The sequence below is a fragment of the Brienomyrus brachyistius genome, chromosome 8 (genome assembly GCF_023856365.1).
Source record: "Brienomyrus brachyistius isolate T26 chromosome 8, BBRACH_0.4, whole genome shotgun sequence".
NCBI classification, from domain to species: Eukaryota; Metazoa; Chordata; class Actinopteri; order Osteoglossiformes; family Mormyridae; genus Brienomyrus; species Brienomyrus brachyistius.
The window spans coordinates 12,242,131-12,266,580 of NC_064540.1; the positions used below are offsets into that span (position 1 = coordinate 12,242,131).

Consider the following 24,450-nt stretch of genomic DNA (forward strand, 5'->3'; position numbering starts at 1 on the left):
TTTGACCAAAAAGCTGCTTTTATTCATCTCACATTTTCTATGCAGAACTACACCATGAAGTGACAAAACAAGCGGAAAGTGATTTAAGGATGCAATATACAAAAGAAAAATATTCCTATACGAATGGAATTCACAAGAATGGCATCAAAGCGGACAGCAAAGAGCCCTATGGGTTGGTCCGCTTAGAGCGCGCAGTGCCGTGCCATTGGTCCAGACGCAAGGCAAAAAGAGGTCTCCTGTATATACACATGTAAAGGCAGGTCTTCTGCGCGCGTGCTGCCCTTTGGGTTTGCCCCCACAACAGACGTGACACAGCTGCAAGGATCTAGAGACAGGAGGGGAGCAATCAGTCAGGGCATCTTCTGGGGATTCTCCCCCCAATGATGTTTGTTTTTATGAGGAGAAAAGAACACAGTGTGGATGAAGAGGATGCAGCATGCACATGTGTCTCAATAGCTAGGGACCTGTTCCATTTAAGGTTTTTTTTTTTTTTTGAGAATTCCTCCAGTGGATTTCTGAAGATAGTGAATGATATTTGCAAATTAAGTAAATACATTCTCACAAAAGCATTAAAATTCAGACCTGCTCAGAATTGCTCCTTTACAGACCAGACAATCTGTCAAAGCAGAAAGAAAATCATAGCAAAAGAATAACTCAAAGCTGATCCACTCCTTCTCCAGTCTGGACTTTATTTTTTTGTTAAAAATCACATACTCCGGCTGGTTTGGATAATGCTGTATACAGCAGAATTCATCTGTTTCAATGCAAAAATGACATGGCAGAAACGACCTTCGGCACACAGGCGAGCGCATCTTCGGAAAGCTACTGTGCTGAGGCTGAACCTCGCTGCCTGTCCTACTTTCTCCCCCTACATGCAAAGCATAATGGGATACGGGGGGTGGCCCTAGCAACTGTCACTGAGGTCGGAAGACAGAAGGTAAGGGAGACGGCCGCCCATTGATACTGTCTCCGTGGAAGCAGAGCTGCTGCCCAATCTCACCATTTCTTATTACGAGGTTTCAACTCCTCAGCCGCATTTCGCAGGAAGATGTAGTTCTTTTTCTGGGGGTTGTAGTACTCATGTCCCTGGAATAAGGAAGGCATTTAAGCGAGATCCGAGAAATAGCATGTCATCCATTGCTCAAATGTAGCTTCAGCTATATTTAAAACAAAAATGACCAGAAAGACGTCATGCAGCTTAAGGTTTCCCCTGGCTAGCAGGAGTTATCCCTCTGTAAGGATAACAGAGAGAGACCCAGGCAACTCATCCCAAAGAGAAGCAAGCTAATTTACAGGCAGCCAGTGCAGCACAGAAGGGATGAAAACCGGATTCCCCACTGGGGAATTCCCAATCCTCATGATTCCTGCTCTGAATCTAGACAAACAAAAAATCAAGTCATGCCTTTGGATTTCAGCAAACTGAGGAATTAATTTTGGAACTAACACACACAGTGATTCAGCCATCTTCCGAAAGGGCAGCAGAGTAGACCAGAGGCAGCATTTCACACTCTCATCCCGTGTGGTTACATGGCTCCCAAATGGGCTGCACAAACCCTTCTTACCTTAGACCAGTCATAACTGGAAGCATAGGCAAAAATGTTGCCGTTATGGTTGAAACAGCAAGCTGTGATAGGCTGATCCAGCTGCTCGGAGGTCTTCAGCTTAGTCCGGGCATCTTTGTCCCAGAAACTGAAGCGTCCATCGGAGCCCACGGTAGCCAGGGTTCCATGGACGGGATGGAAGGAGATGGCATTCACCTGCCAGATGGACCAGCCCACAGGTCATTGGATCCCGAGAAACATTCCAACATCAACATCTTCAAAAGCCAAGTGGCCGATAGGCCCACGGAAAGCGTCACTCACAGCATAGATGTCCTGCGGCGTGGCCGTATTGGTGCCGTTGGACCTGTGGCACTTAAATGTGAAGTTATCCTTTGCACTGAAAGAGTCGGATGAGAGAAACATCACACATATCAGAATCAGGCTTTAAATCGAGCAGGACACCCATATGTCCAAGGAATTTTCTGTGGTGAACTGCTTACAGAGAATATATTTCACAAATATTAAGAAAACATACAAAACTAAATTTGGAAGACATTAGCTAGACTATACAACAGACTGTACAATTACGTACAATATAGCACTGAAGAGTAAGGTTATGTATGCATAAGAAACAGTTGTTCTATTTACTGAAATGTTGAACAGCTGGTGCCATGTTTATGGTCCAGCTTTAATTCTCATTAATATAATAAGCTATATCAAGCTATAAGAAATATTTCACTGTATGACACGAATAAAGACTAAGGTGTAATGTAGTCATCCATTCCAGTACCTGTGTTGGCAAATGAAAGAGCATTTTTTTCCTCCAAAAATCAGACTCAATACCAGAACCTGGCTACAAAAATAATGCACACACACGCTTTTGGGCAACACTGCTTCACTGTTTACATTGGAACATGAAAGTCGCCAGTTTCCTCTGGCGACGAAACTGCCACGCAGCCACGATGACTCACGGGTTGGGAGGGTTGATGTACTGAATGGCCACCCGTCCCTCGATGCTCCCCAGAGCAAAGCCGGTGGGTTTGTTCTGCTTATCCTTGAAGATTGCGACACAGCGGTGCTGCAGGGCGATGATCAGAGTTCTCAGGTCAGTGCCTGCTCAAGGAGTTCAACCTCGCTCCAAAAGGCTCCAGCTCAAGAAACCCCATGTTTAAGAGATCCACAGATTTCTTCATCATTACAAGGTATTCCATGACACAGCTTATGGAGAAAACTACAACAAGGCTTTACTACAGAATTTGGTGCGTAATGATTCCAATAATGAGATTCAATCATCAGCACAACAAGGGCTAATTAAGTGAGAAAGAGCATGCAGCACATGCCACAGGGATCAGGGTTGAGAAATCTTTCTGCTTTATTGCTTAAGCTCACCTGATGTTTGAGGGGGGAGTCTATCCTCCGGAACTCAGAGGGCTGGTTCTCTAGCTGGTACACAATCAGCCCTCGCTCAGCTGTGGCCACCACCGCCATGGGGTAGACCTGCCCAAAGCCAGGAGGTGATGAAGGGTCACTGGCCCTGCTTTATCTGGCTAAATGTGGGTCTTTATGCAACTTTTTAGCCATTTCGCCCAGTGAAACATGAGGCCCGACGGACATCCACGGTTTGTGCTTTGGGGTGGAGCGCCAAGCTGTCGCAAGCTGATGAGCACCAGCCATTCCTCTCTCTCACTGCCATGTTCATCTTAATCATTTTCATAATTATGTGCTTCAAATGCTCTTTACTGCCAGACAAGGTCACATCATAAGAAAACTCCCTCCCACATAAACTCATCCAGGATGCCATTAAAGAAATACAGCATACTGATGGTTAATGCGCCAACAGCAGAACAAAAGGAGGACAGGCTCACCACATCGGCACAGTAGCATCGCTCAGGCATCGGCAGGGACATCATGGGGTTGGGGGAACGGGTGTCCCAGAACTGCGAAAACGGCAAACCTCACATTCAGAGGCACCGGGTGGGACAATACTCTACAGCCCCCACTAAAATGTCTTTTACGTGTCAGTTTAGACAACTGACAGACCATAACCTGGATGGGAGTCCATTTCAGTATCGATAATATAATACTACAATGGACAGCAAGGGACTAAACGGATATGTGGTTATTGAAAACAAAGGCATTAGTAAATTGCTGAAACTCACCAAAGTGCACTTTTCAATACTTCCTAAATACAGCAGGACATACTTGACAGGAGCAATTTTAATTTTCTAAAGGACTCAACAGCTTTGCTGCTGACAATGTGCTCCTTTTCAAAGAGACGGCTTTCTTTGCACGCTGAATCTCATCAAGCACTGAATAGAGGAGCAGATTGTCTCTCGCTTCTGGTTACCAGAAAACTTCAGCTTATTCAAAAGAATAACATTTCTGCGCTAAGGAGGTATGGCTCATTTGTCAGAATTATTCCTCTTCTTAAGATATTTAAAATCCTACCTTCAAAGTTTTGTCCCAACTACCAGTCATAACACAACTGTAGTTAGGGGCTTTAATCCAGTGGATTGTCTTGATAGGCCCTTCATGCTATTCGGGGGGGGAGGGGGGGGGGGGGGGGACAAGACATTCTCTTGGTCAATCCTTATACAACGAAACACTTTAATGCAGGGGTGTCAAACTCCAGTCCTGGGGGGCCGGAGCCCTGTATAGCTTAGTTCTTCCCCAGTTCCACCACAAATGATTCAGCTCAAGAACTATGTGGTAATTAGCACAAGGAGTTGAATCAGGTGCTTTAATGTATGATTGTACTTCAGCTATTTCAACGGCGAAGACTCAGAGCCTTAAAGTCAGAACATTGCTAAGATAGTTGCTTAACAGGGTGATACAAAATATGAGATGGTGAATCATGTGCTGTGACAGTGAGGTCACTTCCAAAAGTAAAAGCATTACAATACGTGGTAACTATGAAACAGGAAACCTAATATGCGTTTACTAGTATCCAAAACAGATCAAGCTTCCCAGCCATTTTGGTCACACGTGATTTAGTATCTAGTTTACAGGATTAAAGTGACATGTTATTTTAGTTCAAGCTCATACCTGTGCGATCTGCATGGCCTGATTACTATTAAGGTCCCACATCTTCGCCGTTTTATCACAGGAGGCAGTGAAAACCTTGCTTCCATCCTACAATACAGTGCAAACACATCAGCCGTCTAATTAGGAGAGAACATTGCGAAGTTCACACACAGGACCTGCTGGAGTCACAATAGAATGGAACAGAAGAGCTGCTCAATTACGGTAAGAATCATAATCATGAATATCTTGGTCAACACTTGTCTTTTTAAAACTGGATTTCCTTGAACTCTAAATATAATTCAAACAAACAAACAAACAAAAAGGGGTTGGAATACAGAGCCTGGATTTATAACACAAAACAGAGACAAAACAGGAGCAACACTGCAAAATGAACAGTGGCACAATAATCATTATATGTTGATTCTTTTGTTTTGATAATCGTTGGAAGCCAAAATTTGGTTGAAATTAAAATTTTATTATTAACTGCCAGGCCCTAAAGAATAGTGATACTTCATTAATCCCAGTGGGGATCTTTTTGCCTGCTCCATCCTGCTTTGCTCTGAAACACACACAGGCACATACGGAGATGACAGCAAGCTTGGGGGTCACGGCGCAGGGTCAGCGAGCGCATAGTGCTTATGATGCCCACAGACATGTAACTATTCTGTGGAGGCCGGGGATTGAACTGAAGACTTTCCAATCACAGGCACAGAGGCTTAGCACACTGAGCCACACCCCCGCCCCCCCCCCCCCCAAAAAAAAAAGTACAGAGTACTTACATCACTCCAACAAACATCCAGGACAGGCCCGGTGTGCATCTGCTGGGCCTTGGGGACAGTCTGTCCGTTGTCCTGCACCTCCCAGCACCGCACCTGCATCACAGGCACTCAAGGTTTACTGAAGAATATCATATGATTTTCTTTGCTTTTCTTTGCTTACCATGTTTACTCAGTTTACATGCAGAACAACATCATTAGACAAACAGCATCCCAGACTGTTAATGTAAAATCCCAGTGAAAGCCATTCACATGTCACAATCTTAACATGTCAGCATTGGTGTAGAACTGTGTTTCCAATTTCAGTCCTAGAGGGCCAGTTTGCAATGCAGTTTATGGCTATAGACTAACCGTTTTCACTAGTAACACTGGTGCATTTTACTGCAATTTTTCAGAGCACCAGCATAAGATTTAGGTGCACCATTTAAACTCACATGCAACAAAACACAATCCAAGCTTAATTTTATCTTAACTGTACTAGTGTATTAATAATGTTCTAGTAATGAATATACAATTTATAGAATTAACAATGTGATGTTTTATTTTAAAGGAAAAAGTCACAGTGGTAAGTAGTAGTTTTAAGAGAAAAAAATAATTAAGTTAAATGGTTCCACATAACCAAAGTTCATTTCATTATTACCAAAGGGCCAAGCAAGAGCACTTATGGACCAGGCACAGGTATATGACATCCTGCACAGAATCATCCCCAACCCCCATTGTTAGGATGATGAAAGCCTCACATTAACTCTCCACTCTGATCTCTCTCTCACTCACCCACCCACAGGGTTAGGTATCATTAAGATTTAATTGATTCCAAATCTGATTCCGATTCTGCTCATCAAATCTGGTTATCCTTATCGAATCTAGGTTCAGATTATAATACTGTAAAACATTTGTGAAAATGAAGCATTTGAGTTGGACATCAAACATAGCACTGAATTAGCTGTATTTGGAGTAGCAGGACATGGAATAGTGTTGTTGAATATAGGTCAAAATGCTTTCTCTTCTCTTCTTGCACAAAGGAGAACACCGTTAGAATGAAAGTTAGCGTAACCACCACTTGCCTCAGCATGGTTTTGCGACCCAATATCTTATTGAAAGTAGGATGGTGGTGCCTAAACTGGATGGTGTGCAGGTCCAATTTTAATAACTGGTTAACCAAAATATTAAACAGTAATAGGCAATACCTAATTTTTGATTCTGCCCAGACACTATACTCAGGCATACATTATTTCGCCTTGGACCTGCACACCATCCAGTTTAGGCAGGTTAAACAGAACTGTGCAATATTACTCAAGTGTCAGTGACAAACTGACATCCAGGATCCAGAGTGTGGATGCTAACCTTAATTATTTTATGTTGAAACACCCTGTTTTTGGTTTGATCTCTAATGCTGAACTTTATTTTTTCTAACTTTCAAGAAGATATTGGGTCGCAAAACCATGCTGAGGCAAGTGGTGGTTGCATTCCAACGGTGTCTCAATACCCAACACTACACACCAGTCCTCACTCCCTGTTGGTGTTTCACATGATATATGATGATGGTTAAAACAAACAACCAAAAAATTGCAAATCACCCTGGTGTACCTAGTTATAAAATGTAGTCATACTGTTTCCAAAAATGGTCGCAAAAATGACTAAACGGTCAGAGTCTGAAGCCCTTGCAGATTTCCCAGTTCAAACACACCTTATTCAGTTCACCAGCCAACTGCCAGGTTTAATAGGTGTGTTCAAACAGGGAAATCTGCAAGCTTTGTTGCAAACTGGTCCTCCAAGACTGTAATTGGGGAAAACTGGTGTACATATATAGATAGTTTATTAACGGTGAAAAAATTGTGAAAAGCAATGTGTGTGCAGTAAGGACCAGAATACACACTTTAGATGTTGAATACTGATAGCAATACGGAAACCAGACGAAACACAATTTGCTATATTCAGCATGAGGGCTAATATTTAGTCATATTTTAAGATGAGACTAAAAATACACACTTATATGCAGACTGGCTGCATTCAGGTTAAACCGCACTAACAGAGAGGTGACTTACATCATTAGCCCATGATCCTCCAATCAGGAAATTCCCTGGCATGGCTGGCGGGCTGAATGCAAGGCAGCTAATACTGTCATCAGGAGGCGAGGTCACTTCAACATCCTGTAAAGTACAGTCCTTGCTGTGAGATAAACATTCTAGTAAATTCACCCGCATGTTATCTCATGTACAGTCAGCCCTTGCTTAGCGAACGTCTATATTAACGAACAACGCACTTAACGAACATTTTTTCTCATATTGAACAACGAAGACAAACGCGGTTAGCGAACTTTCTGGGTGGATTAACTGAACGCTCCACTCTATAGCTTCATAAACGATACCCACTCTTTGTTTTGTTTACATTTTTTCTTTTTCGGATTACGTAGTTTTTATTTTATAGATTGCTTATTTCATAATTTTACTGATCTGTTGTGTTTTTAAACAAACCTTTTCATTCATTACATTCAGCCAAACAAGTTATCCAGTGGTCGTCCTGCAGAGCCGCTTCCTCCAGTTCAGTTTTGTTTTTTACGTGGAAACTGGGAGGCTGCCAGCCAACGCTGATTTATGCGCAGAGCTTACCCACTCAACCGGGTTAGCTGATGGTTGCCCAGCAGAGCCGCTTGGTCCCGTTCTGTTTTGTTCTTTACGGGCAAAGACGGTGACCGCCAGCCAACGCTCATTTATACGAAAAACGGTTTAGCCGTGAAGTGTTGGGAGGGGATTCCTGTCCATTCCAGCAAGCCCCTGATGTCAACTTTATTATGCAAAGTAAAATAATTGTTTTGTTTTTTTATATTTTATTGTTTTTCGTTTTTAAACAAACCTTTCGTGCATTATTTACCAATAAAAGTGGGTTTTCATACTAGACCTGGAACGGATTATTTCATTTCCCATTATTCCTTATGGGAATAATTAATTTGATTAACGTACAGAATTTGGAACGGATTATGTTCGTTATCTAAGGGCTGACTGTATATAATACTGACTTATGCAGAACCAAGGAGCACGTCAACGTTAGAATACTTTAGCTAAGAGGTGGGAGATCTTCAAGTTACTCAAATGTCATAATAGAATATTTTACTGTAAAAAAATGAATACATTTGAAAATATGCTTGCCTAGATAATCCATCCATCCATTTCCAAACTGCTTATTCTACTGGGTCGCGGGGGGTCCGGACCCTATCCCGGAAGCAATGGGCACGAGGCAGGGAACAACCCAGGATGGGGGGACAGCCCATCGCAGGGCACACTCACACACCATGCACTCTCACATGCACTGCCTAGATAATATTTCATCTAAATAAAAATATTACACTATTAACAGTATACGACCATTATTCACACGTGTATATCGTCATAATCTTTGAACCAATGCAGTGATTTTCATAGCGTTTTCAACTCTACTGCTGTATAAACGCCTTACCTTCATGGGATTGTGACTATCTGTTGTCGTGCTACCAAAAACGCTGGTGCCTCCAGCACCAAATCCAGAACTCGTCCCGAACAAACTCATGGCACACGAGCTACCTGTAAACCGAACCCAGAGAAGCATGAGGGCGGGATCAGACCATGCAGCCCGCGTTACAACATTAAAAAAGATTTTTAAATGCATACATTTCGTATGACCAATAAAAAGATTTCTTTGACGTGAACACTCCGAGCAACCGCAAAGAAACCAAATACTGAGATGTGTCTAAAAAGAGTACATGTAAAGCCATAAATCAGGAAGGCATGGCCAGGCTACAGTCAAGATGTTACGATGGCAGATTCCCAACGATACAAAAGAGGGTGATGCGCAAATCAGTAAACATGAATTATTTAACTAAAACATTAACGTTATGCTGACTAAAAATTAAATCAGGTATTATTTCATTTCTAAACGCATATCCATCGCAAATACCACTTAGCTACCTTGCTAGGTACAAGTTCACGCCACTTGCTAGAAAATCACGTTATAGCGTACGTTACCTTAGACACCTTTTTCGGAAAGGTGATTAAAGGAAATTCTGTGCGGCGGCCACCTCTAGAAAACGGTATATTAGTACCGGAATAACATTAATTTCCCTACGTATGTTTTACTTTATATTTCAAACCGGCACAGGTTCATGGAACATGGCGCCTACGTGCTGGCGTCACAGGAAACGTCGTCGCGCGGATTGCGTCATTTCGCAACTTTGGTAAAAGTAGTTTATTCAAAAATGATTCGTTAGTTCTATTAGTGTATATAACGGTTCATTAAATATATTTACCTTTGTGCTTTTTCATATCGTCACAGACGTTTATGCGGTGCTTGCGGTGGCGTACTTTTGTTTGTCCGCTATGGTGGCACAAGTATTTCCCAAGCTCCATTTAAAAAATAGCGCAAACCAGTGAAGTTAAAAGCACACGCAGAAGCTGTACGATGGTATATCTGGAAGCATTTATAACTAAACATTTGCTTACGAAACAGATATATGTCTAAATATTTATGTTTATATAGCATTTCCATTAATGACTTGTATGATTTATTACTTCTCATCTAAATAGTATTTTGAAAAGAATGTAAAATTGTTTAGTGTAATACCTTTTCAATATAATCTTTCGACCGTAACAAAAAATTTCACGACGCAAGGGGGCGGTATGGAAGCACAATCAAGTAATATTGGAGACTTTAAACCTGCCAGTGGAAAAATGTATATTCACTTTAGCGGAAACATTATGTGAGTTATCAGTGCTTTAATCATTTAATGAATAAAATGCCTGGGGATCAATGGTGTAGCCAGGAAATTGGCTTCGGGTGTGCCGTGGGAAAACAAGGTGCGCGAGAACTCAAGCTCAATAAAGTAATGTGCGCCTGTAATAGCCATTGCTTTAATTTCTTGAAGGCGAGGCCTATGATCGGACACTTTCAATGTTAGGAAATAGGTCCCAAACGAAATGGTGGTGGTGGTCTGGATTGCATTGTATTTCTCTCTGCTTGTGCACCTACCTAAATATACATTATTTCATTTTGGCGTTTGGGGTGGCATTAGCACAACCTGGCACACCCCTGACCATGCCCCAGCAAGATACCACCCCCAATGGACTTCTCCCTGGGTGCTGAATTAGTTGCCCTTTACTATGTCATAATGTCACATATGGGTTAAATGCAGAGGACACATTCTGTTGTTTATGTCTAGCTAATTATAATCATTATAATGCAAATTTGCTATTGTCCCTAGCTCATTACCAACATTCCTCCATTTTCTGTAACTACTTGTCTTATGTAGGGTCATGGGGGGGCAAGGCAGGGAACAGCCCAGGAAGGGGTGCCAACCCATCCTCACACACCATTCATACATACAGGCAGATACTGTATATGGGTGATTTGATAGCTCCAATTAACCTCAGAATGTTTTTGAACTGGGGCGACACAGTGGTGCAGTTGTTAACATTGTTGCCTCATACCTCGGTGACTAGGGTTTGAGTCTCCACCACCAGTGACCCGGAATAGGACTAGTAGGACATAGAAAATGGATATTTTTGGACTGTATACTGGTGGACCAGGAGAACGCCTCATGACAACACAGGGAATATATAGAAACTCCACACACATAGAGAGAGTCATGGTAGAAGCTTGAACCCTGGTCCCAGAGGTATAAGGCAACGATGCTAACCACTGCTGCCCTTCATTATGCACTGTACCAGTCAAAAGTTTATTGGTACCATTCTCTACGTTGTACAATAAATGTAAAGGTATCAACAATATAAAATAAAATATATGGAATTATGCACTGACACAAAAAGTATTAAATGGAAAAAAAAAGAGTGATTCACCATTGGGCCCTTGAGTGAGGCCCTTAACCCCAGTTGCTCCAGGGACTGGCAGACACCACATTCTCCTCTATGCCAGTTTCATGAGGTGGCCTCCTGGGATGCCTTTCCAGCTGTCCCCATATATAGTCCAGGACCCGTATTCACAGAACATCTTAAGACTAAAAATAGCTCCTAACTTGCCTATTTAGGAGAAACTTACTAAAAATAATGGCCGTGTCAGTCCTGTTTATCATAAGCTTTGATCAGTCTGTGTTTGTCATTCAAAGAAAAGAACTTCCCGTAATTTTTTCTGTGCATGCAGCATTAGCCTCAGGTAGCTAGCCAGAAGCAGATGGGTTACTGCAAGGCAAAGCAGTCCGATTAAAGTAAAAAAAAAACAAAAAACTGTAGTTTTAATTTTTTTCATATTTTGTCATGTTTCAAAAGACCAAGAATGCACACTGTAAGCGGACTACTTAATTACTATAAGTGAATTTTTTAAATAGTATTTGCACAGGAATGATTCTTTCCCAAGCTTTTTGATCCATATAAGCGGTTGATCATTATAACCACGATCACTGTAAGCGGTTTCCACTGTATTTCTGTTTATGGGATGTTACCCGTACATTTTCACCAGCACATACTGGCCTTTCATCAGCCAATCCCTGTGGTTATTGCAAGCAAGCCTCTGCGTGAGAACTGACATCAGCCATAGCGACGGAGTCATACTCTCAGGTTAGGAGTTGGCTCTTGCTTTTAGCCACTTTGTGAATATAGGTCCAGTTCAGTACAGTTGTTCCCAGATATATACTGAGCACTCATTGGCCATTTTTCCTCCACTCTCTGGTGAAACTGCTCCAAAACCATTTCTGCTGTGTTTAGGGCAGGTGGCCAGGTCATGTGATGCGACACTATCACTCTCCTTTGTAGGAGGCTTGGCACGTCCAAACTTTTGATTGGTACTGTATTAATTTAGAGTTTTCATCCAGGTTTCAAGCCAGGTTTTCAGCAATTTAGAAAGTTCTGGAATTTTGTTGTGGCCCAGTTATTACCAATATAGTCAGATATCACCAGGGCGGAGGGTTTGATTTTTGCCCCGTTTGTGTGGGGCTGCCATTTTCTGCCTTGTTTTTGATTGCGTCCTCCTACAGTCCCAAAAACATGTTAGGTGAATTGGCATCTCTAAGTTACTCATTGAGTTCAGGTTTGGATGACTTAGTTCTGCTCCCAAAAAGGCAGTGATCCATGTTTATACTAAATATACAAACTCATCCAGTAGTTTCTCACTTAACTGCAGTTTGTCAGGCTTGTATACATTTACACATTTTTTAAATAATCCAGGTAGCTTGCTGTGCTCTTTTGGGAATTAAAAACCGTGCAAGTTCTGCAGAGTAGAAAACTAGTGGCTTAAAATTTATTATTTTTGGCACTGTAAAATTTGTCTCATAAAAACTTAAAGATATACATGGTTTCACTTTTTGGTGTATTATTTGCCTGGAAGGTCTCAATGCTTCCAGAAAGCCCTAATTTTGCTATCACTAGTGGTCTTTTGGGGATGATTTGATGGTGATGTCATTGTACCATCACATACCAGAATGTTATAATGTTATTCATGCAGAATTTCTGCCATGATCAAATTTTGTACAGCAGATTCCTTAATGGCAATATGTAGTCAAAATGAGTGGATTTTCAAGAACTACTGAATAGTGGGACATTGTGCTCCTATAGGCTGTAATGAATCAATGTTGTGTTGGCTGTGAAGAGCTCAGTTTTACTATCACTATCATAGCAAAACCATTTCTAGTTTTAATGAAATGAAGGCAAAGATTACACAATGGAGAATGGCTTTACTATTCCGCTGGAACAAATCATACAAACTTTTAGACTAATGACTGTGGAACTTTACTCATACAGCTGCACTAGTCCATTGCCAAAAATAAGCTCCTGTAACTGTGCATTGTCAATTTCTTTTTGTTTATTTTACCCATCCATCCATCTTCAAATTGCTTTTCCAGATCAGGGGGCTTGGAGCCTGGAGCCTACCCCAGAAAGCATAGGGCACAAAGCCGGGACATACCCTGGACAGGATGCCACACACACACACACACAGGTTTGTGGGGACTCCCCATTCATTTCTATGGGGAACACCCTTATCAAACCAATCAGTTTAGCTTGCATAACTGGAAAAGTAATGGAAGCTATAATCCAAGTGAAAATGGTAGATTACCTGGATTCAAATAACATTCTGAGGAATAGCCAACATGGATTTAGGGGAGGTAGATCCTGTTTAACTTATTTACTTGATTTCTTTGAGGAAGCTACAAGAAAAAATGATCACAAAAAGGTGTAAGATGTGATCTACTTAGATTTACAGAAGGCCTTTGATGTTGTCCCCCGCAAACAGCTCTTGCTTAAGCTCAAAGCTGCAGGGATTTTAGGAACTGTAGTAGCTTGGATCAAAAACTGGTTAACTGACAGGAAGCAGCGAGTAGTTATTAGAGGCACAATGTCACAGTGGGCCTGCGTTCATAGTGGGGTACCGCAGGGTTAAATTTTAGGACCACTATTGTTCCTAATGGCATGGTGGCATGGTGGTGCAGTGGTTAGCACTGTTGCCTCACACCTCTGGGACCTGGGTTTGAGTCTCTGCCTCGGTCACATGTGTGCAGAGTTTGCATGTTCTCCCCATGTCATTGTGGAGTTTCCTCCGGGTACTCCGGTTTCCCCCCACAGTCCAAAAACATGCTGAGGCTAATTGGAGTTGTGAGATTGCCCGTAGGTGTGCATGTATGAGTGACTGGTGTGTGAGTGTGCCCTGCGATGGGCTGGCCCCCTGTCCAGGGTTGTTCCCTGCTTTGTGCCCATTGCTTCCGGGATAGGCTCCGGACCCCCTGTGACCCAGTAGCGGTTTGGAAAATGGATGGATGGATATTGACACCAATACATACAATAAACTGGTTAAATTTACAGATGACACCAAGGTGGGTGGTGTAGCAGATACTGATCTAGTAGTGGAGAGGCTAAAACGGGATCTTGATTTAATTAGCAACTGGCCTGATACCTGGCAGATGAAATTTAACATAGATAAATGTAAGGTAATCCATGCAAGAAGCAGAAATATAAAGTACAGATATTTTATGGGTTAAGAAGGACATTGCTGCCTTGGAAAGGGTGCAAGATAAGGCTACGAGAATGATTCCTGGTCTTAGAGGAATGTCTTATGAGCAGAGGTTAGCTGAGCTGAATCTGTTAAGCCTCGAGCAAAGGAGACTAAGGGGGGACATGATCCAGGTATATAAGATTCTAACAGGTCTGGATGCTGTTCAGCCAAATGGCTATTTCAATATTAGTTTAAATACTTGAACTCGTGGCCATAGGTGGAAATTAGCCGGAGAACATTTTAAAATGAGTTTGAGGAAGCTCTTCTTTACACAGTGTGTAGTTAGAGTATGGAATAGTCTTACTTCTAGTGTAGAGCAAGCTAAAACCCTGGGTTCCTTTAAATCAGAACTAGATAAGATTTTAACGACTCTGAGCTATTAGTTGAGTTCTCCCCAAACAAGCTTGATGGACTGAATGGCCTTCTCTCGTTTGTAAATTTCTTATGTACTTAAAATGTTGGCAGAATGTCTCTGCAAGGCATGGATAATGATCCAGAAGGTGGCTTTCAAACTACAGGAACTTTATTTCACACTTAACTCGCAATGGATCCAAAAAAAGGCTGACAAAGACTAGAACTAAACAAACCTAATTACATTTTTCCATCGCACGAAGTACCATCTGTTTGGTATGGTACTTTTAACGTTCCATCGACTGGTCAAGTACCAGTACCAAAAGTACCAGTACCAAAAGTTCCAGCACCAAAAGTTCCAGCACCAAAAGTTCCAGTACCAAAATGCCAAAGCAGCTGGGGTACTTCTTTGGTACTTTGATACATTGGCAGGGGATTTTAAATGCAGGTTCCCTGTGCAATTCGGCGATCACCAGCACTAATATATGCTCATCCAGAGTGTCCCGCTGGGAGTGATAGGCCTTGGTTTTCAGGTCAAAGGCCCAGATCGGCTCCCAGCCTGGTCGCCTGCCTTTGCTCAGCCACTCCCTTACCCTGGACAACTTGGGATCACCTTGCTGCTCTGTGGCGGGCTGCTAGCTGCTATTATGTAATTTGTTTTTTATAATAGGACAGCACGCATTATAGTGGGCTGTCCTAGCGATGTGATGTAAATATAACAATGTGCTTTTGTTGTAATAAATTAGGATATTTATAAAACAAAAAAGTCACCTACTTTACCTGCCTGCATCATGCCTCATTACTATCACACACACACACACACACAAACACACACACACACACAGAACAATACCATTAATTTGTAAGGCCCTGTCACACAGGGCTGTGAAAGGGCCTGATGTGACAGGGCCTGTCGGCCAGCCAATATAACTGCCATTGTTCAGGCTGTTAGCATGCTAGTATTAAAACTGTTAGCATGCAAGCAAGGAATTTCAGTAACTTTTTCAGACATGCTTTTGATTCACAGCAATTTCAGTTTTTCTAGGATGTTTTAGCATTACAATGCCTAACCTTTAGCTGCAAAACAAGCTTAAAATCTTACAAATCATGACAGAACTCACCTTTGATCAGTATCAGCTTCAGCCTCAGTCAGACAATCTTTGAGCCATAATCCATGAGTCAATCTTAAAGTCGTATTGCACATTTTTAATGTACTGTTTTATGTGTCACAGGACTGACCAAAAACATGGAGATGGTTGTAAAATGCTATTTATTTGTAGAATTTTGTATCATTTTATGTTTTCAATCAATTGATGTGAATAACATTTGTAATTAATTGTGTTTTTTTCTAAATAAAAGTTTAGAAAATATATCAAAACTATGGAACATGTAGGTCCAGTTTGGTTGGGGACAGTCCATTTTTAGGAATTCTGTAATTTTCAGAAGTGCTTTTAAAAATGAAAAAAAAAACACCTAAAAATCTAATGAAAGACATGTTCCTTTACCAAAACACTCACAGAAATTAACCATCCGTCACGTTCTCGGGGGGAAAGAGTGGGGAAGCAGGCACAGGAGTCAAGGGAGTCAGATGAACATGGGGTTTATTCAGGGTAAAATACACACAGGATCACTGAACAGGCAGAAGCAACGTTATGACCAGACTGGGGAAAAACTCACGGAAACTCACTTAAATACACAGAATCAATTAACACCACTAGAAACATCTGATAACAAGGGGATTCCACACAAGGTAAATGAGGGGGCCAGACACACAGGAGGATTGGAATTATCAGGGCATGATGCCATCTAGTCAGTTTTAGACTTTTTTGGTTTATACATGTTTTCTTCACTGTAATATTCCACAGCAGATAATATAAGTTTCTGGTAGACCGTCCCCAAGACATGGACTAGACTAAACACATTAGAAAAGACCAGCAACACATGCTAGTCTACAGGGGAGAGCAAGGAATTTAAGGAATACAAAGACAGGACAGGACAGGGACCTGCCTAACACAGAGTGATAAGCATAAATTCAGAAGTAGAAGTTTTTTTTTTGCTCAAAGTAAATTTATTTAGAGATAAAATGTTACATTTGGGGGCGGCATGGTGGTGCAGTGGTTAGCACTGTTGCCTCACACCTCTGGGTCCCAGGTTCAAGTCTCCACCTAAGCCACATGTGTGTGGAGTTTGCATGTTCTCCCCATGTCGTCGTGGGGTTTCCTCCGGGTACTCCGGTTTCCCCCCCACAGTCCAAAAACATGCTGAGGCTAATTGGAGTTGCTAAATTGCCCGTAGGTGTGCATGTGTGAGTGAATGGCGTGTGAGTGTGCCCTGTGATGGGCTGGCCCCCCATCCTGGGTTGTTCCCTGCCTCGTGCCCATTGCGGTCGGGGACCCCCCGCAACCCAGTAGGATAAGCAGTTTGAAAAATGGATGGATAGATATTACATTTGACTTTCAGAAAAAAAAAACGCTTGATTGTCAGTGTGCAGAATTATTACACAATCAGAAACTGAGTGAATTTTCTCTCTTCACCATCAACAGAAATAATAATAAGAAACATTTTTTGTTATTCAGTATATATAAGGAATAACAAGCTATCAGCCATTCTATACAGCCCACTTCAGCCAGTTTAATGCCCAGTATAGCCAACATTCTTCTCAATGACCATCATGAGCCTGTTGCCCACTGAACCAATCAGCTTTTTGATTTGATCCCATTCTATTTTAGTTAAGCCAGCAAGGTCCGCCTCCCATACGCTGCTCTGAGAAGTGTACTGTTTTCCACCTTGTCAAATATCACACTTTAGTAAGGCCCAGTAGTTTTAAATGGGGGGTTAAGTCCAGCAATGGGGAGGGGGCAAGTCATAATTTAATCACCTTTCAAGCCTTGGCCAGTAAATCTATGCAATACTTTGGTAGCGACATTGTTCTGTGTGAACTGTTTTGAAAGCCGTTGACTTCTACTCATACTAGTGTCTTCTAAAAGTTGGAGGATTTACACCATATGCAAGTTGCAAAGGTCCTGCAAGTTAATCACTGCTAATTGCAACCAATGCCATCACTACCACTGGTAATTGTAACCTACACCATCACTATCACTGTCAATTGCAGCCTAGACCATCACTATCACTGCTAAATGCAACCTACACCATCACTATCACTGCTAATTGCAACCTACCACCGTTTTGATTCTTGAAAGTGTTTATCCACTGGCCTTTCTGTTTGCTCCATCAAGAGTGACTTTCATGTCATCTGCCCGCAAAACCTTTGTGCAATCAGTCTTGAGACATTCTTAATGTTTTACCTTGCATGCCTTATTGAATAGAGGTCATGTTTCAGACTTTGTGACCTGTGTCACGTAACACACAGAATCTAGTATTTCTGGAGATTCCGTTCTGAGTGCAGTTTTTAAAATGCTGGCATTTGATGCTAAAGAGTTTTTGGAAGTCTCCAATTTAATTTGACACAGATCTTTGCCAGCTAATGAATGTCATATTACATGTTTCTTCAGTCCTATTTGGCTGTTAGCCACAAAACTTTTTATTGTATGGTCATTACATTTTTAAAGAAATTTTGATTGTTTTGCATCCCACTGACAGGCACTTTTACAGTTTTGTTCTGTCCCTCTGCAGGGGTTTATTCTCTCTCTGTAAGGTCCTTTTTTGGCCCATATTAATAGTAATAACAATTTGCTTAATGGTTTTGTATAGGGAAGTATCCACAGATTCCTTCATTACACCATACATAAAGTACTTAAATGAAATTCTGAGCATGATCTAAACAGCCCATTATTAATGTAGGTCTAACAGGAAGATTACCTAATAATTCTGAACGCAGTGTACAAATGACATTTTAAGACAGACAGACGTGTTTAACCACCTGATTGGTGGTGAAGATGATGCACATTGATACAGACGCTAAGCATTGAAGCAGAATGTGCAATAAATAAATATATTTATATACAGAGTTGTGAGTCTAGAGCAATCAGCCTGTAAAGAGACCTAGTCTTGGGCTAGGAGGGGCCAGGTTATTCAGCAGTTGAATGGTCTGATGGAAAAGAAAGCTGTTTTTAGCCTCACTGTCCTGGCTTTGAGGCCACAGAACCTCCTATGATACAGGAGTGGAGCAAAGAACATGCAAGAGGGGTGGGATGGTCCTTGATGATACCAGTGGCCTCTGGATGCAGAAGCCATTGTAAATGTCCAGCAGAGAAGGGAGAGTGGTCCTGGTGGAAAGACTGCATGGTTGTCTGAGGTGATGCAGGACCTGAACCACTAGTTAACATGGACATTGAGTTTTATACCACTGTGCTTATCATTCAGAGAATTTTCCACAGGTATTTATACATTTTCAACAAGATCTGTGACCATAATATAAAGTCAGTATTTCCAATCTCTTTCCAGTTACAGTGCCTTTCAGTAAGTGGGTTGAACCTCAAATCTGTGTCCAAAAACCATGACATACTGCATATAATTCTGTGTTTAGTGTTGTTTAGGGGGTGGTGCCTGGTCTTTAAGTCCAGATGGAGCCCCCTGGGCATAGCTGAAGTCAAAATAATGCAAAGCGTTTTGACCGATTGCTTACCAACTGATTTCACACACACGCTGTCTTTTCTCATTACTGGCAAACTGCAATGATCTGTAGGTGTCAGTCATATGACAGCTATCAAAGATACGGCAGCTGCTTTTACTCTCATTAGAACATTCTGGCACTTTCTGGATGAGCTGCTCTGGAGCCCCCGTAACAAATTGCTTAGCATAGCACTTTGTGACGTTCTCCCTTTTCTCCTTCCTTTATTGGCCGTTGCCGAGCGTCACGTGGCCCATTTGCAACATTATGCGTATTCTGACTGACGGTCAGTTGCAAAATGGAGGCAGCTGATCACCCAGGAATATTTGCCTTTGAACTGCAAATAGAGGCCAAGAAGAGCAGACCAGGTGCTTCTCTAAAAGCTCTACCTGCCGTGAATATGAGAGAACCTAGCTTCAGATGTTAAGCGGCAGCTCCAGCCATTGCAGCCCTGGTCTGGAAGGGCTCTTGGAATAACTGTGAGTCACTCTGAGGTTTACCAGACAAGCTACATATAAAAATGACACAAAAATAATTCAATATTGTATTTATAAAAGAAGACAGATAATGCTTTCTGTGTACATGCTTTATTATTTGTGCATGACAGAATACAGACTTCCTTGTGACCCTGGCTAGGACAAGTGGTTGGAAGATGGATGGAAGGATAGAGAGGACAGACTTTTTGTGTTACACTGGGCCTAAAGTCTCTGTTAGGGGATGAATGCTTCACCCCGAAATCACGAGGAATGTCTCATTCCCAGACCCCCTGCCTGAAAGGAGCCAGCTGTTTCTTTGAGAGTGTTTAATGTGGAATCACTCCAAAAAATGGCCTCTGTATCGGGCTGGCAGACTGTATGTATATCTCCTTTTCTCTTGCATCATCCCTTTTCTCATGTAAAGGGTGACCGTCTTGTAACATTTGTGTAAAATTACATGGATTCACAATCTGAATGGTTATTATGGGGTGGCATAGTGGGATGGTTGCTTCACTCCTCCAGGGTTGTAGGTTTGAAGCCCAGTTTCTTCTGTGTTTGTGTGTGAGTGTGTGTCTGTGACAGCAATTAAAAAACGAAAAATGTCGAAAGACTTGTGTCTTGTTTAGTTGCTTATGGTTAAGGTTAGGGCTGGGTAGCGGTTAAGGTTGTCGTTATTGGGAATAGGGTTTTCCCCATAGAAATGAATATACGGTCCCCGCAAAGATATGTATACAGATGTCTGTGTGTGTGTGATTGTGCATTTGGCGCGCTCTCCCAGTGTTGAGCAAGTTTCCCTCTGACTCCTCTAATTTCCTCTATTCATCCCAAAAATAAACCTTTTAGGCAAATTGCAACAGTGCCAATGCCAATGTATTTCTAAGTTGCCGATACTGCATGTGTGTGCCCTGCGAAGGGCTGGCATCCTGTATAGGGTGTTGCTGTGCTTTGTGCTTCCTAGGGCAAGACTCCAGGCTTTACCTGTCTAGATAAGGCATCGGTATATAGCTGGGTAAAGATTATTTCAAGGGGTTGCAGTGGTTAGCACTATTGCCTCACACCTCACACCACTGTGGCTCCATGTGTGTGGAGTTTGCATGTTCTCCCTGTGTCGTTATGGGATTTCACTCCAGTCCCCCACCCCCACCCCCCAACCCATAGTATAAAAACATGCTGAGGTTAATCAGAGTTATCAAATATTCTATGAGTGTGCATCTATGTGTCAATTGTGTGTGACTGTGTGTTGTTCCCTGCCTTGCACCCATAGGCCCCAGACCGCCACCCCTCCGGTTACCGATAATGGATAAATTCACTGAACACTGCTGAATATGCCCTAAATTCCAGTTATTAAACTTCTTTAGAACCAGAGATATAGTGTAAGTGTAGAAGCGAGCTGGGGCCACAGCCTTGATTCCAGTTTTCCATTTCACTATTACATCTATGATCCTCATCATTATACAACTTCAGTAACTGCTGTTCCACTTGCAGGACATTCACATGGTAACTGCTTCACTCCAAGCATAGTTTAATCAGCAGATGTTCTGAACCAAATATCTCTGGAACTGGGGGGAAAAATATATTTTGGAAACCTAAACAGACAATAAACAAACTCTTGCAAGCGATAACTGGTTCTATAGTGTGTGGGCATCACATCCCCTTTACACACAGAAGGCCCTGGGTTTGAGTCCCTGTAGAACCAATCACATTCTCTAATGCGGTCTTATAAATATATTATGTGCAAATTGCTTTGTTGGTAACACCACATAGTGGCTTGCCTTTTATTGAGCGACCCATGGCTTTGTGGATTAGGAGTCTCGGCCTGTAAGGTTGCTGGTTTGAATTCCTGGCTTGGTAAAGTGATTTTGCTGTTGGCCACTAAACAAGGCCCTTAACCCCAATTATTTCAGGGATTCTTTTATTAGTAGTAGAACTCCTACTACCTCATCCTAAATTAAACACATTAGTCCACAGTGATGGAAAAAAATCAGTGTAATTTGAAACATTACGAGTTGACAAAATATACTAACGCACTGACACAAAAGATGAGTAGGGATCTCAGAGTAGTAAGCTAAGAAGACCTTGAAAGAAGCTCATAATACAAGACACACCAAGGATGGGACTTAAATAAAAGCTGCCTTGCCACTTTTTTTCTGGTTTATGTTTGCAGTATATCTGGACAACTTTTCTTCTTTTCTCGGTTGTTTCTAATTTTCTATCAGATCCAAATGTGCTTAAAATGCACCAGGCCTGGTAGGACACCCACGACACTATGCATATGCAATACATTTACTTTATTTACCACTCACTTTTGTCCAAAGTGACACACAAGTGAGGCAGATTGCACTTACGGCTGCGAAAGAATCATCTAGGCATAAGCGCAGTTCGGCTGAACTTCCAGCGAGTGCCCAGGTACTACCGTAAGCAGTACTGCACCTTCCAAACAGCAAAAACCTAATAAGACAACTATTTAAATTGGCGGAAACTACATTCAAGGAACACAGAGCGGGTAAGCTGGAAGAGGTATTCTTGGAACAGATGGGTCTTCAACAGAATTGTTTGGGACAGCCCAAGCGTGGAGCCCAGGTCCTTCATCTCCGCAGCAGCATTCTTTAACCAGCTGAGCTATGCAGGCTTTTGGCTACTCGTGCTGGGGAACATATTCTTTTGGGGAACTGCAGTTTAGCAATATAGTACAAATGCTTCTTATCGGGATCACCAGCTGTCCAGCATGAAGGACCAGCAGAAGGGGCAGAGACCACTTGGGATATTGACCCACATGTCCTAAATAATCCAATTAAACACGCTGTGAGTGGAATGGAACTGACTGATGACAGGTTATCTTATCACAGCACATAAAAGGTCAAGCTTATGATGTTCGACAGGAGAGCTATTCCAAGCAAGTGGTTTGAGTCTCTGTGTAAGGCATTCTGAGTAAAAGTATCTTCAATGAAATATTATAATGCAGTAGAGAGTGTATGGAAGGAACAAAGTTGTTTTTCATGGTGGACGTACAGTCCTTCTGGTCTTCTGCATTGCAGACTTGAAACATCAGAACCGTTTAGTAAACGTCACGTGCCATGACCACCAGTGATACAATAGAAAAAATACTTCGGAGCCATAACTAATCTTGATTTTCTCGTTCTGAGCTGAACCACGCAGGCACATGTTGAATCTCATTATGTGTATTTTTCCACGGTACTGGGGTTTATGCCTTTGGAGCCACGGCTGATGTCATTGTCTTTATTTGACCAGTGAAGTTCCACTAACATGCTGCATGATATGAAATGATCATAACAGCGTATACTGCAAAGTATTCATTTTTCCTCCTTTGACCAGTTACTATTCTATAATAATGAGTTACTGCTGCATTTTCAGGTGATTTATATAGAATCTACGTAGCCCGATGTGAATCTTCCCAGAACTGTTACCCACACGTCGCAGCGATGCAGACCGTAGTTATAAAAGCTACCGACGGCGTACGATCGACGCAGAGGTATGAATCAACCTTTGTGTTGCGAGTATAGGTCTACCCATCTTTATATGATGCGCGTGTTATTATAGGCTTTTACAGACATACACATACAGATTATTATATATAATATTCTCTCTCCTGAGCTAATCCTTTACAGTTACGGCCATGTGAATTCCAGCTGTTGAAAACCCACCCAGCCACCACCCATTTCAACTAAAACTACAAAATGACCACACCTCGAATCTTCTACCACACAAGCTCAGGGACACACTGGAAGCATTTATATCACCTCATTTACCAAAATCCGTACTTGTAGAGAGACCAGAAAACAACGACAGGACGGCAGGAGACTTGGAATCGATCGTGCAGCAGCACTTTGATCTGCGTATAATTTCTTTCCAACATTTAGAATCATACACCGCATGGACCGCGTTATTTCTTTGTTTATTTATTTATTGTCCACATTGGGGAAATGGGTTGGGGCATAATTACATTAGAAATGTCTCACAGAACAAATAAAATAATAAAAAATAACACCCACAACGAGATGCAGAAAATTCACCGTTCTGTGGTACAAAGCTTTAAAAATCTAGAGAATAGTAATACGACCGCACACATTAACCGGGAAAAAAATCCACAATGCCTTCGACGTTTTCCCCGTTGACTAATAAATTGCCTGGACCTATTGTCGCTGAAATGAAGGGGAATCTGTATAATAAGAATATTAAACTGAGAAAAATAGTTTTCACTTTTCATGTGATGTAATCAGCAACATTCCATCATGCTCCCTTCACTTAAAACTCTGAGTACAGGTGGAGTTATGCATTTGTCCATTAATGTTCATTTTAGTTGTTTGGCCCAACCCTGTATCATTTTAACATTAAGACAGTATTTTTATGAGCACGGTACTGTGGTGTATTGGTGTTGCACAATCCAGTTCTCCCTAATTCGAAACCACTGTTAAACTCAAAAGTTTGTACTCCTTAGCGAAATGACCCACCTCGCTGAAATCAGTTTCGTGTCAGTTGCGATAATCGTCACCTGAAGACAAAGAATACAGAGCTGACAAGCAGCCAAATTATAATTACAATATAACGATCAAGGGGGAATGCACCCCCATCCATCCGATTACCACGGTGGAGGCTCCAACACCATAAAAGAGTAATTCCATTTCACCTCCACCCCACTCACTTGATCATCTTCTCTCCTGCAGGATACGTATCACACACTCAGGACCTGTTAAGCTGTTGCGCTTGACTCAGCAGCAGCAACCGGCTCT

General features: G+C 41.9%; 1 protein-coding gene and 1 long non-coding RNA gene across 5 annotated transcripts; one reads left to right on the plus strand and one right to left on the minus strand.

The window, feature by feature from the left end:
• rae1 (ribonucleic acid export 1) lies at nucleotides 1-9,510 on the minus strand. Of its 4 annotated transcripts, XM_049022864.1 has the most exons (14): nucleotides 9,340-9,510; nucleotides 8,795-8,898; nucleotides 7,387-7,491; nucleotides 5,345-5,437; nucleotides 4,587-4,673; nucleotides 3,990-4,076; nucleotides 3,407-3,478; nucleotides 2,931-3,038; nucleotides 2,513-2,619; nucleotides 1,863-1,938; nucleotides 1,563-1,757; nucleotides 1,001-1,086; nucleotides 583-616; nucleotides 1-325 (listed from the first exon to the last, which is right to left on the minus strand). In XM_049022864.1, coding segments are annotated over exons 2-13 (1,107 nt in total). In that variant the 5' UTR covers nucleotides 8,885-8,898; nucleotides 9,340-9,510; the 3' UTR covers nucleotides 1-325; nucleotides 583-615. The 4 variants fall into 4 exon arrangements, with proteins under 4 accessions (XP_048878821.1, XP_048878820.1, XP_048878819.1 ...); XM_049022863.1 differs by lacking the exon at nucleotides 583-616; XM_049022862.1 differs by lacking the exons at nucleotides 1-325; nucleotides 583-616 and having other exon boundaries at nucleotides 670-1,086.
• Nucleotides 4,674-24,436, plus strand: LOC125747533 (uncharacterized). The gene is made up of 3 exons (XR_007399327.1): nucleotides 4,674-4,787; nucleotides 23,075-23,192; nucleotides 24,385-24,436. It is a non-coding gene; the product is annotated as an uncharacterized LOC125747533 (long non-coding RNA).
• Nucleotides 24,437-24,450: the final 14 nt, after the last annotated feature.

What these genes read in the sequence shown, in the direction of transcription:
- rae1 (XM_049022862.1), bottom strand. Translation starts at nt 8,884, where the DNA reads ATGAGTTTGTTCGGGACGAGTTCTGGATTTGGTGCTGGAGGCACCAGC. An exon ending in GAGGATCATGGGCTAATGAT is followed by an intron (nt 5,438 to 7,386) that starts GTAAGTCACCTC and finishes CCTGTGATGCAG; the next exon opens with GTGCGGTGCTGGGAGGTGCA. An exon ending in CGCCGCAGGACATCTATGCT is followed by an intron (nt 1,758 to 1,862) that starts GTGAGTGACGCT and finishes TCCATCTGGCAG; the next exon opens with GTGAATGCCATCTCCTTCCA.